The 14,470-nt window shown below is 20.7% G+C and overlaps 1 protein-coding gene across 1 annotated transcript; it reads right to left on the bottom strand.

Moving 5' to 3' along the window:
• Positions 1-5,489: 5,489 nt before the first annotated feature.
• Positions 5,490-5,837, bottom strand: BP01DRAFT_406436 (uncharacterized protein; the record flags this gene model as incomplete). Its single annotated transcript, XM_025578770.1, has 1 exon — positions 5,490-5,837. A coding segment is annotated over one exon (348 nt), but the record flags the coding sequence as incomplete, so codon positions are not given.
• Between the last annotated feature and the right edge of the window lie 8,633 nt (positions 5,838-14,470).

The raw sequence follows: 14,470 nt of genomic DNA, 5'->3' as shown, positions 1-14,470 counted from the left end.
TATAGATTAGTTATAGAATAGTTTATTTTAAATCTTTACCTAATTAGAATTTACTATTATAGTAATAAAAAGTAATAGTAGACTATAAACTTATATAATAGTTATAGTATTATAGAAAAGCTATTATATATAGTATAGACTATGTATATAGCTAAATAGTAGAACTATTCTATAGTCTAATTTCTTAGTTATAAAGTTGATACTATCTATATATACTATTATATAAATTAGTCTATAACTTATTCTAATTATATTTTATTTACTTTAACTTATCTTATTTAATAATTATCTATATATCTATCAAATACTACTACTATAGTTATTTAGTCTATTATAGTATATTAAAATTATTCTTATAGATAAAAATATAATATATATAAAATATCTGGACTGTTAATTAGTTGTCTTTATAGCCTTGATTATTATTAGAATATGGAGCATTACCCTTACAAAGCTATAGATTCTAGTATTATATTATTAATATATATAAAATACTTAGACTATTAATTAGCTGTCTTTATAGTCTGGATTATTATTAGAATATAGAATAGTATCCCTACAAAGCCATAGACCCTAGTACTAGTCTAGATTATTATATAGAAAAAGAAGAATATAATATAGAATAAAATAGAAAATACAGAATAGATTAATATAGATTAACTATAATTATTCTTTAGTAGTATATAAATATAGAACTATATCTTAAAATATATAGTAACTATAATTAGTACCTATATCCAGAATAACAGCAGTTATCTTAGATAATATAGAAAGATTATACTACTAATAGTCTGTACCTTTCTCTATTATAAGATTAATCTATAGTACTAATATAATATTAATTAGAATAGAATATAGTTTAGTCTTATATAGCTATTCCCAAGTAGATTAATATATTAAAATATATAGATTAACATTCTTAAGTATCTTAATTAATTAATCTAGTATATAAGATAAAAGATCTATATTATACTAAGTATAGATATAATTACTAAATTCTATATTATAAAACTAAATCTATATAGAGAAAAATAGATAATTATTATTATATTCTAGTAGTCTATATAAGTAAATTAATTCTTCTATAATACTTATTAAAATATTTTTACTAGTAATATATTTATTAATTTAATAATTTATAGATGTATAGACTACTATACTATTATACTAATAAATTTTTAATATAAATTAACAGCTGTCAGAATCCTGATAAAGATAAATATTATATAGAAAAGAGAATAGTATATAGATAATAGATAGAACTATATTATTCTTTATATAGTACTTTATAAAAGAGAAGAATATATAGATAAACTATAGATATATTTATCTAACTAGTATAGGACTATACAGATGAAATATAGTATATTTATATAGGTAAGATTATATAATTTAATAGATTATTAATAAAAATAGTAGATATATAATATATTCTATACTACATTTTATAATTATTTCTAATACTATAGAGACCTTTCACGCGGATAAATAAAATTATTTCTTAGAATAGTAGACAGCTAGTAGGCTGTATTATTAATAAGTATCTAAATAGTTAGAAAGAATTCAGAAATTAGATTAAGAATAGATATTCTTTGTAGTCTACTTAGTCTATAAGATAAAATACTTAGAGATTAAGAAGTTATATAGTAGCTATAAAGATATAACTAAGAATTAAGATAGATTAATTATAGACTAATAGAAGAAGAATAGAAAGAATACTTAATAATTAAAGTATATTTTAAAAATATATAGATCTAGAAAATAGTCTAGAATTATATATTAAAAGTAATTCAGTAGGTACTAATAGTAGTAGTATACACAAAGTATACTAATCTATAAGAAATTCAATTATTCTAGTAATATAGACTATAATAGAGTTCTATAATATTAGAAAACTATAAAAATATAAAAGTAAAAATAGATAAAGCTATAAATAAGAATATAAATAGAAGTAATAGACTATTCAAAGAATAAGTACAGCTTTTTTATATAGTAAGAGCTATTAATTAGAGATTAATAAGCTGAATAAAAGTAGAATAAAGTATTTATATAAGAAAATACTAAAACTTATATTAAAAAAATCTATAAAAATCAAAAATAGAGATTCTAGCCTAAAGTTAGTATTATATTATAGTAAAGATTCTAGTCTATTTATAGAATTTTAAATTTCTTGAAAATATTAAAAATTAAGCTAGTAAAGCTTATATATATAAAATCCCTCTTTTTTCTAGATATCTTGCCTATTTAGGCAGGTGGGGCTACAAATTTAATATAGAATAAAAGGCGAGATTTTGCTGCAACAGATAAGTCTATTTTTAGAAAATATTATAAAGAATTGACCGAGAAATCGAGTTTACAATTAAATTGTGATATTTTCGCATATAATAGTAGTGATAATACTAGATATATATATATCTTTTAGATAGATTATATAGATATCTTCTTTAAAATTATCTACTAATAAGATTATTAAAGTACTATATTCTATTATCTTATAGTAGTAGATATACTATTTATCTAGTTGATTTAGAATACTATTATTCTATATAACTACTAATTCTATTTTAAGAAGATTATTAAGATTAAATAGTATATATAGTATATTTTTCATAGAAAATTAGAATAATATATCTATTAGACTATTTATCTTTTCTAATTTATAATATATCTTAAGATAATATTCTTATATAAATTAAAATATATAAATAAGATAAAGATTAAGATACTCTAGTATAATTATATTAAAGATTATTTTCTACGTAAAATCTACTATACTTATATAATCTATATATACTACTATTAGTATATATATAGCTTTAAGATAGTATCTTATTTTATAAATTATCTATATAAGTTAAGATACTTTAATCTCTATTAGTTAATAATTATATTTATATATAATAAGTACTCTACTTAGAAAGAGAACTAGTTATATCTAGATATATAGAGATAATGTAAAGATATTTATATAAGTCTTCTTTAAATTAATATAATATAAGATAGTACTGTAATCTCTTCTAGATATATCTAGATTAATATATGGCTATTATTTAGATTAGAAGTATACTAGTATATAGTCTACTCTCTTATTAAACTTAGTTTATAGATTCTTAAATATAATAAATTCTTTAAATATTAATATTTATATAGTCTTAGTAGAGTATATCTTTTAATTTTAGTCTTTCTAACTTAGTAAGTTTTTAAATAGTATAATCTTCTACTTCTAAAGTAACTATATATAAATAATATATTAGAATATTCTATATCTAAGATAGCTTATAATTCTAAGATGATATTCTAAGACTAATAATATATTAGAAAATAGTAGAGATTAGATAGCTATTAATTTTCTTTTAAGAATAAAGAGTCTTAGGCTATCTATATATTATTCTAGAAGGTATATTAATAGAAAAGCTATAAAAGTCTTTATTAGTTTTAGTTTAATATTTATTATCTATAGATATTTAAATACTTAATATAATTACTTAATATACTAGTTAAGACTAAGTAATATAATAATAAGATTATTAATATAAGCTCTATAGAATATATAGAATTTCTTAAGATTAAGATTTATTTATCTTTAGATATATAGAATAGAATTAATAAATTCTATAATTATAATATAAAATATCTCTTAGTCTTAATATATTATAATAGTAAGATAATTATAATATATTTATTTAATTAATTATTAGTAGAAGTATTCATAAATATCTATAATTACAATATAAGTATATTCTACTATTAGTTGGATAATACTATTCTTCAATAAAACTAGATAAAGATTTAGTTTTGTTTTCTTATTAGCTTCTTATAAGTCTACTATAGTATATTCTTTAACTATTTTAATACTAATAGTTAGATTAACTACTATTCTCTAGACTATAAAGATAAAGTATACTATTAGAATATAATTTTAAATAAAAGATTTCTATCTTACTCTAAGTATAAAGAAGATTAAATATCTTATTAATAATTTTCTAATCTTTACTATTATATACGAAAATGTTACAATTTAATTTAAAAGTCGATTTCTCAGTCAAATCTTAATATATTTTTCTAAAAATAGACTTATCTATTATAGTAAAATTCTATCTTTTATTCTATATTAAGTTTATAGCCCTACTTGCCTAAATAGGTCAGATATTAAGAAAAAAGAGAAATTCTATATATATAAGCTTTACAGGCTTGATTTTTAATATTTTTAAGAAATTTAAAATTCTATAAATAGATTAGAATTTTTGCTATAGTCTAAAACTATCTTCAGTCTAGAATCTCTTTTTATTAATTTTTCTAGATTTTTTAAATAGAAATTTTAATATTTTCTTATATAAATAGTTCACTCTACTTTTATCCAGCTGACTTAGTAATTCTACTCTCTTAAAATTTCTATACTTTTAGTTTTAAACTATATAATTTTAATATTTTATCTATATATAAATTATTCTATAAACCACTCTGCTAATTATCCTATCAACTACTTTATTAATTATTCTGCCAACCACTCTACCAACCACCCTGCCACTATTCTACTAACTATTCTGCCAACTATTCTATAAATAGCCCTGTGAACAGTTCTATAAATAGCTTATAAACAGTCCTATAAATAGCTTATAAACAGCTCTATAAATAGTTTATAAACAGCTCTATAAATAGTTTATAAACAGCTCTATAAATAGTTTATAAACAGTTCTATAAATAGTTCTATAAGAAAGTCTATAAGTAAGTCTACTAATAAGTCTACTAATAGCTCTATAAATAGTTCTATAAATAATTTATAAATAATCTTATAAATAGTTTATAAATAGTTCTAGAAGTAGCTCTGTAAGAAAGTCTATAAGAAATAGTTCTACTAATAGTTCTATAAATAGCTTATAAACAGCCCTCTAAATAGCTTATAAACAGCTCTATGAATAGCCCTGTAAATAGCTTGTAAATAGCCCTATGAATAGTTCTGTAAGGAAGTCTATAAGTAAGCCTACTAATAAGTCTACTAATAGCCCTATAAATAGTCTTATAAATAGCTTATAAACAGTTTATAAATAGCTCTGTAAGAAAGTCTATAAGAAACAGCCCTACTAATAGTCCTATAAATAGCTTATAAATAGTCTTATAAATAGCTTATAAATAGCCCTGTGAATAGTTCTATAAGAAAGTCTTTAAGAAATAGTCCTACTAATAGCCCTATAAATAGCTTATAAATAACCCTCTAAATAGCTTGTAAACAGCCCTGTAAATAGTCCTATAAGAAAGCCTATAAGTAAATCTACTAATAAGCCTACTAACAGCCCTACTAACAGCTCTATAAGTAAGTCTATAAGAAACAGCCCTATAAATAGTCCTATAAGAAAGTCTACTAATAAGTCTACTAATAGTTCTATAAACAGCCCTGTGAATAGCTTATGAACAGCTCTATAAATAGCTTATAAATAGCCCTGTGAATAGTTCTATAAGAAAGCCTATAAGAAATAGTCCTACTAATAGTCCTATAAATAGCTTGTAAACAGCCCTATAAATAGCTTATAAACAGTTATATAAATAGCTTTGTAAGGAAGTCTATAAGTAAATCTATTAATAAGTCTACTAACAGCTCTACTAACAGCTCTATAAGTAAGTCTATAAGAAACAGCCCTGCTAACAGTCCTATAAGTAAGTCTATAAGAAATAGTCCTGCTAATAGTTCTATAAGTAAGTCTATAAGAAATAGCTCTACTAATGGACTTATAAATAAGTCTACTAATAAGTCTACTAATAGCTCTACTAATAGTTCTATAAGTAAATCTATAAGAAATAGTTCTACTAACAGCTCTATTAGTAAGTCTATAAGAAATAACTCTACTAATAACTCTATAAGTAAGTCTATAAGAAATAGTTCTATTAACAGCTCTACTAGTAAAGTCTATAAGAAACAGCCCTGTCAACAGCCCTGCAAGCAAGCCTATGAGAAATAGTCCTACTAACAGCCCTACTAGTAAGCCTACGAGGAACAGCCCTGTGAACAGCCCTGTGAGGCTGTCTATAAAACAGCCGTATAAACAGCCCTGTCAACAGCCCTGCGAGGAGCAAGCCTGTGAGGAATAGTCCTGCCAACAGCCCTATAAGAAAGCCTGTGAGGCAGCCCACCCTTCCATATACCAAGTGTAGTGAGGGTCCAAGGCTTATCTTATTTACTAATATACTATATTTATAGCTTTAGTAGTAACTTAATATTTTTCTTTATAGATATTTCTAGTTATTAATTTTTAAATATATTAGTAATCTTAATATTAGATCTATTTAGCTTTATTTATATATTATATTAATTAATTACATGGATAAGACAACTAAATACTATAGAGTCTTTACTATAAATTAACTTAATCTCTTAGTAATATAGTAGTATTTTTAGATATAAAATAAAGTAGTTTATAGTCTTTAGATAATTCTAATCTTTTATCTAGAATATTTATATCTAGAGTAGACTCTATATCTAGATTCTCTTTATTATAACTATTACTATATAGCTATCTATAGTATTAATATTTTTTATTATTTTATCTCTATTTATTAATTTAGAGTTTATAATATCTAGATAATATTAGTCTTCTACTAATTATAATCTTATTATCTTATAAATAATTTTAAAGATCTATAATATATACTAATTATTCTTTAATATAGATTTAATATATATTCTTAAGTAGAGATTAAGTAAGATAATAATATTAATATCTATTAAAACTAAAGTAGATTAGAATATCTCAGCTTCTCTATATATTATAATAAGTATTTAAAATTATACTTATCTAGATAGTATACTAGCTTAGCTGTATAATCTTTAACTTAATATATAGTAATAAATTTATTATCTATAATTATATTAAATCTAGTATATCTTACTACTATAATCTTATATAAGATTTAGTTTATTATCTAAATAAAAGTAAAATCTAAATTAATTAATTATATATATAGTATAAAAGATTCTTATAAGATAAAGATTTAAAAATATAGTCTATATCTTTAGATAAGTTTATCTTTATATAGATTAATATATACATTATAGTATAAGCTGATATAATAATATATTTTACTAAGTAGATAAATATATTAACTTATTTTTTAATTTATATCTTTATATTAATAAATATATTTATATAGTCCTCTAGGTATGTTTTTTAGTAGTAGTGATTAAATAAGATACTTTTATAACTAATTATATCTATACTAATAAGTATATCAGCTTTAAACTTAGGATTATTTATAATAAATATTCTTTTAGTAATATAACTATATTAATATTTAATATCTAAGAGCTTAATTAGAGAACTAATATTCTTCTATTCTATTATAGTCTTTAAGAAATATATATAAAGAATAATATATTTACTTATAATATACTTAGAACTAAATATTAGTAATATAGATATCTTTAATACTTGAATTAAAAACTTTACTAATAAGAATAGAGCTATAATCTGTATTTAGATATATAACTCTTAGATTAGTCTTCTTATTAAGATCTACTATAGTTATAACTATATACTATATATAGAGTATATTAATATTAATATTTTTTTTATATCTAATAAAGATAAATATATTATTAGATAATTTAATATATATTAGTATAATATCTCTTCTTATTAGTAGTACTATATTAGAGAATTTTAAAATAATATATTCTTCTAATTATATATCTAATTAGATTAATCTTTTATATATATTAGATTTATTATTAGAGAAAGAGGAGATAAACTATATATAATTATTTTTATTATTATAATTAAACTACTAATAATTATGACTATTATTATAATAATTACTATAATATATACTAGTCTAATTCTTATAATAATTATATTCTTTATTATAACTATAATAGATATTATTAAGATTATTAGATATAATAGAATTAGTTATAGTAATATATAATTAGTACTATAAATAATAATTATCTAAGATAGATACTTAATAGACTTACTATAGTTTACTAATATAGTTCTAGAACTATTTATTATCTCTAAAATTAATATTTGTATTCTTTATCTTATTCTAAGAATAATTAGCTAAAAGTAACTATCTAAAATATAGAGATTATAGCTATAACTATAGTTTACTCTATCTTAGTATATTCTATCTATTCTAAAAGAGATATTTATTATTATTTAAGTAATTAGTATTTAGATTTATATTAGTAAATCAAGACTTTCTATAGTTAAGATTATTACACTAATTATAACTATACAAAAATATATAGAAGCTTCTCAAAGAATAATTATTATAGTAGTTTCTATTATATTAGTTTTTTAATATTTCTAAGAATTATTATAATCTTAGTAGTTATTATTAAAATAATCTTAGTATATATTAATATAGTATTTCTAGTAAGAATATTCTTCTTAATAGTTGTTTATATAATAATTAGGTCTATATTAATATCTCTACTAGATTTTCTATCTATTATCTAACTATCTTTACTATAATAATATCTTATTATCTAGATATCTGAGGAATTTAACTATTATTATAATTTATATAAATAAATTAATATTAGTAGTAAGATTAGAATAAAGGTATATCTATATTAATATTAGTTAAATTATAGATATTATTAATATAGAATACTTTATAGTTATATATAATATCTTAAATAAATATCTAGATTAACTTATCTTAGTATATATCTATCTATCTATAGTTACTAATTACTTATAGATAGACAAGAGCTTAAGTTATATTAAACTTAAAGTAAATAACGTAATCGGACACCGAACCGCTGAGACACCGAACCGCGGCGGTCTTCCGCCGCCTTGCTTCCTACCTCGCTGGCTGCTTCATAAAGCTATTTAGAACCACTAAAAAATACTATATATATTAATTCTTAGTATTTTCTTAACATTTCAACCAATTATATCCCTCCCTTCTATATATACTGCAACGGGCCGGCCGGCGCACCTTAGGTAGTCTTAGTGTTGAGGTCTTAATCTCATATACCTAGACTATATTAAAGTCTTCTTAGTCTATTAAAGTATCTCTATTCTATATAAAGTAATATAAGGTCTTTTTCTTCTCTTTCTTATATATCTAAGTATACTAAAACTATCTAACTTAGTATTAAAGTAGAACTATATTTTATATAAACTATTCTATAGCTTTTATTACTTTCTTAATTACTTCATAGGAAACTATTAATATTAGATCTTAATCTATAAGTTCTTAGAGTTCTTATTACTATTTTTCTAGCTTATATAGATTTATAGATGTTTTTCCAAGATAAAAAGACTAATTAGAATATAAGGATATTAGTAGAGTTAGTATTTTTAGCTAAATCTATAGTATTATAAGTATCTTTAAAGAATTTAAAGAAACAAGACCTGAAGTATAAAATCTACTAAGAATATTAATACTTATAAAGACTTTAGTATATATATTACTATAGAATTATAAGAAATCTATCTTATTTATAAATTTATCTCTATATTAAATAGCTTTATAAATATACTAATCATATAACTTCTTTAATAGCCTAAAATAAGTAATATCAAGTAGTTGCAGTTTATAAGACAAGTAAGTAGATATATATAAAAAAATAATCTTTTAAGATATATAGAACTAATTAAACTACTATATTATATAGCTTCTATAATTATTAAGAATTAATAAATAGTAATTACTAATAGATTTTAATACTATATATCAGTTAAATATATTCTAAAGCCAATTAAAATCAAGATTATTAGTAGTCTAGTTATTTTTACTAATACTAAGATAATAAAATCTTAGACAGATATTATACTATATTAATTAGTAATTCTATATAGTAAAAATAATTTATAGAGGTAGTATAGTTCCTAAAGCTAAAATTATAATAATTAAAGTTATCTATTTATAATTTCTAGACTATATAGACTTTATACATAAGTTTCTTATTTCTAAGCTATAGATTATACATACAGTTGAAGCTATTCCTATCTAGAATCTAGTTTTATCTATATTTTATATATCCTTCTTACAAATCCTATATTTTTAGACTATATTATAGATAAGATTAAACTACTTCTAAATAAGTTAAGAATCCTTATATTTAGTATATAAATAATTATATTTTAATATAAATTTAGACTTTAAATTCGAATAGTATTGAATAAAGCAAGAAATCTAGTATTCTAATATATAACTATATTAGTTTAGCTTTAATTTTACTTAGTAAAGTAATTCAGCCGAGAATCAAGTATTATAGATCTTAAGAGATAATCTATAGTATACTATATTAAGAAGCCACTACTTTAATATATTTTCTTTAATTATAGATAGCTTCCTACTATTAGTATCTTTATAAATATATAATTTAACATCTTTTAGATAATCTCTAAGAATACTTTTCTTAATATTAAAAGTATTAGCAAAGATAATCTTTATAAAATATTCTCTACTTTAAAAGATCTTAATAGCAAGATTTAAATATTTATTTTTATCTATAATATTATCTGCAAGAAGAAATATCAAGAATTAGAGGATTTAAAAAATATAAATATGTTCTTAGGCTTCAAGATATTGAGGTTGCAAGACGTGCAAGACACGGAGGGGCGTTGCCGCGGTTCGGTGTCTCAGCAGTTCGGTGTCCGATTACGTTATGGAGATCTCTAAGTATTCTATTTTATAAAGATATATATATATATATATCTTTCTTATACTTACTAAGTATAAGATACTAATTAAGAACTATATCCTAAAGATAATTATTAATATTTATATATACTATTAGTTCTTAGTATACTTAAATTATATCTCTAATTTAGTTAATAAAAAGATTAATATTCTTAAAATATGTAATATATTCTTCTAAGTTTATATCTTTAGTATCTATAGTATTTCTATCTAAAATATTTTTCTCTATTTTAAAACTAATTCCTAGAGTATTTTTCTCTATTCTAAAAGTAATTCTACTATCTTCTTTTTTATTTAATAAATACCTATTCTCTATATACTCTAATAGTAATAGATAATTAAAGAAGCTATTTTTCTTTCTTTATCATTTACTAGATTTTATTATATTCTTTTCTTCTATTTCTTTCTTACTTAACTTATTTATATCTTTTAATCTATCTATACTAATTAAAAAGTCTATAGAATCTATGGAATCTTACTTATAGAATAGTTTAAATATTATAATAATAATAGAAGCTAAGTAAAGTTCTTTATATAGTCTAATAGATAATAAATATAATAATATAACTTAATTCTAGTTTACTAAAATTATAGTAGAATTAAGAAATATAAATTAATATCTTAATAACTTTAAATAAGATTATAACTAATATAATTAGAAAGAGTATATAAGAAATAAATATAAAGAATAATAATACTATAACTATAAAGATAAAAATACTAATAATAATAATTGATAAATAATCTAATATATCTAAGCTTTAAAATCTAATAATATTAGTTATTTCTCCCTAGATATAAAGATAAACTAGTCCTCTAAATAATAAGAGAGATATTAAGATACTTAGTATAATATAGTAAGTTCTTAATAAAAAACTATAGATATCTTAAAGATATATAATATATAAGATAATAAGATAATTAACTAATAATTATAGATAGAATTAAATTAATAGTAGTAATAATACTATAAAGTATAGATATCTAATTTCAAATATTTTAAATTATTCTATAATATGTTATTATTTCCATAGTTTAGATTATATACTTAGATTAACTATTAGTCTATAGATAAGTTATTGTGATTAATCGCTGTATGCGAGAATTGATCATGAGGAAATTGTTCATTCTACGGAGGGCCTGGGAGGCCGGAAGTTTATATCCCACAGCATCGATCCAGGCGATATAGGAAGGAACGGAGGCCTCTATATATCAAGCCATGGAGGTGGTGGTCACAGTTGCTCTTACTAAAGAAAGATATACTAATTCTTTCAATACTATATATATACAGATAGGAATACATAAAGATAATATAGAATATAACTAGATATAGAATAGAACTAATAAGAATATAGAAATAATAAAAAGATAAATAGTTAGCGAATATTGGCCGCCCATCACTGCGCAAAACCGCGCCAGCTACAACAAACAGCACGCCACCATTGAATTATTGATCAGAAAGAGTAGAAGATTATATATAACTCTATTCTCTATCGATCTATTGCTTTTTAACAGGGTTTCTAATTCTTATAGTTATATAATAGCTTAATATTGTCTAAAATATTCTCTAGAAAGCTAATATAGTCTTAAATTAGAGATAATTATTATTATAAAAATATATATATATATATATAATAGTTATTAATAATACTCTTAAGTAATTTAAAAAAGAGTAGAGAAAAATAAATAATAGTATGAGTTCTAGAGACTAGATTATATACTCTAAGCTACTATATATCTAAAAATAATATATAGTACTAAATATTTATTAATACTTTAACTTTTAAATAGACTATAAGATATCTTAATAATAAAGTATTAATCTGAATTAGAAATCTATATATAAGATATACTCTAATTATAGACTTATAAATATATAAAAATTACTTTTTTCTGTTTAAGTATCTTCTAGTTGACTTTATCTAGAATATATTCTAGTCTTTAGTAAATTTATCTATTAGAATACATAACTAATAATAAAATATATTATATATAGAAAGACTAGCAATAAAATTATAAGTAATAGTATAAAATAATATGGAGAGTAAAATAATAAACTTAAAATTATTATATAGCTTATAATTAGAGACTTAATATAGATAATATTTAGAGTAGTAATATAGAAGATATTAATAATAATAGAATATTAATTCTATTAAAATACTAAGATACTTCTCCAAATCTTAATAATATTAATTATTATATACTATATAGAAGATGTCTTAGATAAGACTATATAATAGATATAGTTAAAGCTCTTTATTTAATATAGTAAGATACTAAAGATATAGATTTAGATTCTAGATATAATATTCTTAAGATAGAGACTTTATAAAAATATTAGAATTAGAACTTAAAAAAAGTACTTAGAATTTATATAGATAATATAAATACTTCTAGAACTAGTTATCTTAGTATTTATAGAGTTAAATATTTAGATATCTTATTAAAATTCTTCTGTAGAGAATCTATAGAAAAGAAGAAGATTAATTCTTCTAATATTTAGAATTAGAATTCTTCTACTTCTGTAGATCTTATATGCTTGGGTTTAAATAATACTCTATTAGTAGATTAGGATCTTAGTCTTATATATCTAAGAGATTAATCCAAGTTAATCTCTAGAATTAGTTATTCTATTAGTCAAGATATATATATAGACTCTAAGAGTAGAAATTTAGTAAGATATCTGAATTTCCTAATAGTCTTATTTAGAACTAGATAGTTAATATTCTAGTTAGAAGAGTAGAGAATAGTATCTACTAATTTAGATAGGTTAGATATTCTAATAATATAAATAGTATAGTATACTATATCTTTATCTTGTTAGTAGATATATTAGCTTCTTAATATATTATAGAATATTATAGTCTATTAACTAAGTTTAATGAATTATAGTTATTTCTATATAAGAAAGATAGTTAAATCCTATCTTCTCTATCTAGTAGTAAGAAATAGAAGACAGAGGAGTAGATAAAGATAGAGATAGTAGAGAAATAATTTCTATACTCTAAAAAATAAATCTAGAGAAATCTAAGATTATTCAAAATAGACTACTAACTTATAGTTAATACACTGGGCCCGAAGCCCTCTTTTAGACGCTGAGGTGTCAAGATATTATAACCATACAAAGTTATTATTTTATTATTCTTCCTGCTACACGAGATCTTAAATACAGGATGGTAGCATAACTATCTCTATCTTTATCTACTCCTCTGTCTTCTATTTCTTACTACTAGATAGAGAAGATAGGATTTAACTATCTTTCTTATATAGAAATAACTATAATTCATTAAACTTAGTTATTAGATTATAATATTCTATAATATATTAAGAAGCTAATATATCTACTAACTAGATAAAGATATAGTATACTATACTATACTATTATTAGAATATCTAAACTATCTAAATTAGTAGATACTATTCTCTACTCTTCTAACTAGAATATTAACTATCTAGTTTTAAAGACATTATTATAGTAATATACTAGTTCTTTCTCTGTGATTAAAGTAGTTAGTTATTATACTTATTATCTTTATCTTTCTAATTTATAGTATATTTATTCTATTATCTCTATTACTTAGCTTAGATCTATCTCTATTAGTAATAATATATATAATTATATTCTTACTAAGTTATCCATATTATTAATAAGTACTTTTCTAATAAGAATTACTAGAAAGTATCTAAGATTCTTAATAAATATACTATCTATCATAGTTAATATTATACTCTAGTACTATAATATCTTATCTATTAGCTTAAATATGGCTCTAAAGATAATGTATAGATTTATATTGCTAATATTACTATAGAT

This window comes from Aspergillus saccharolyticus (genome assembly GCF_003184585.1).
Source record: "Aspergillus saccharolyticus JOP 1030-1 unplaced genomic scaffold BP01scaffold_42, whole genome shotgun sequence".
In the NCBI taxonomy this organism is placed as follows: Eukaryota; Fungi; Ascomycota; class Eurotiomycetes; order Eurotiales; family Aspergillaceae; genus Aspergillus; species Aspergillus saccharolyticus.
This window is presented reverse-complemented; position numbering and strand designations above follow the sequence as displayed.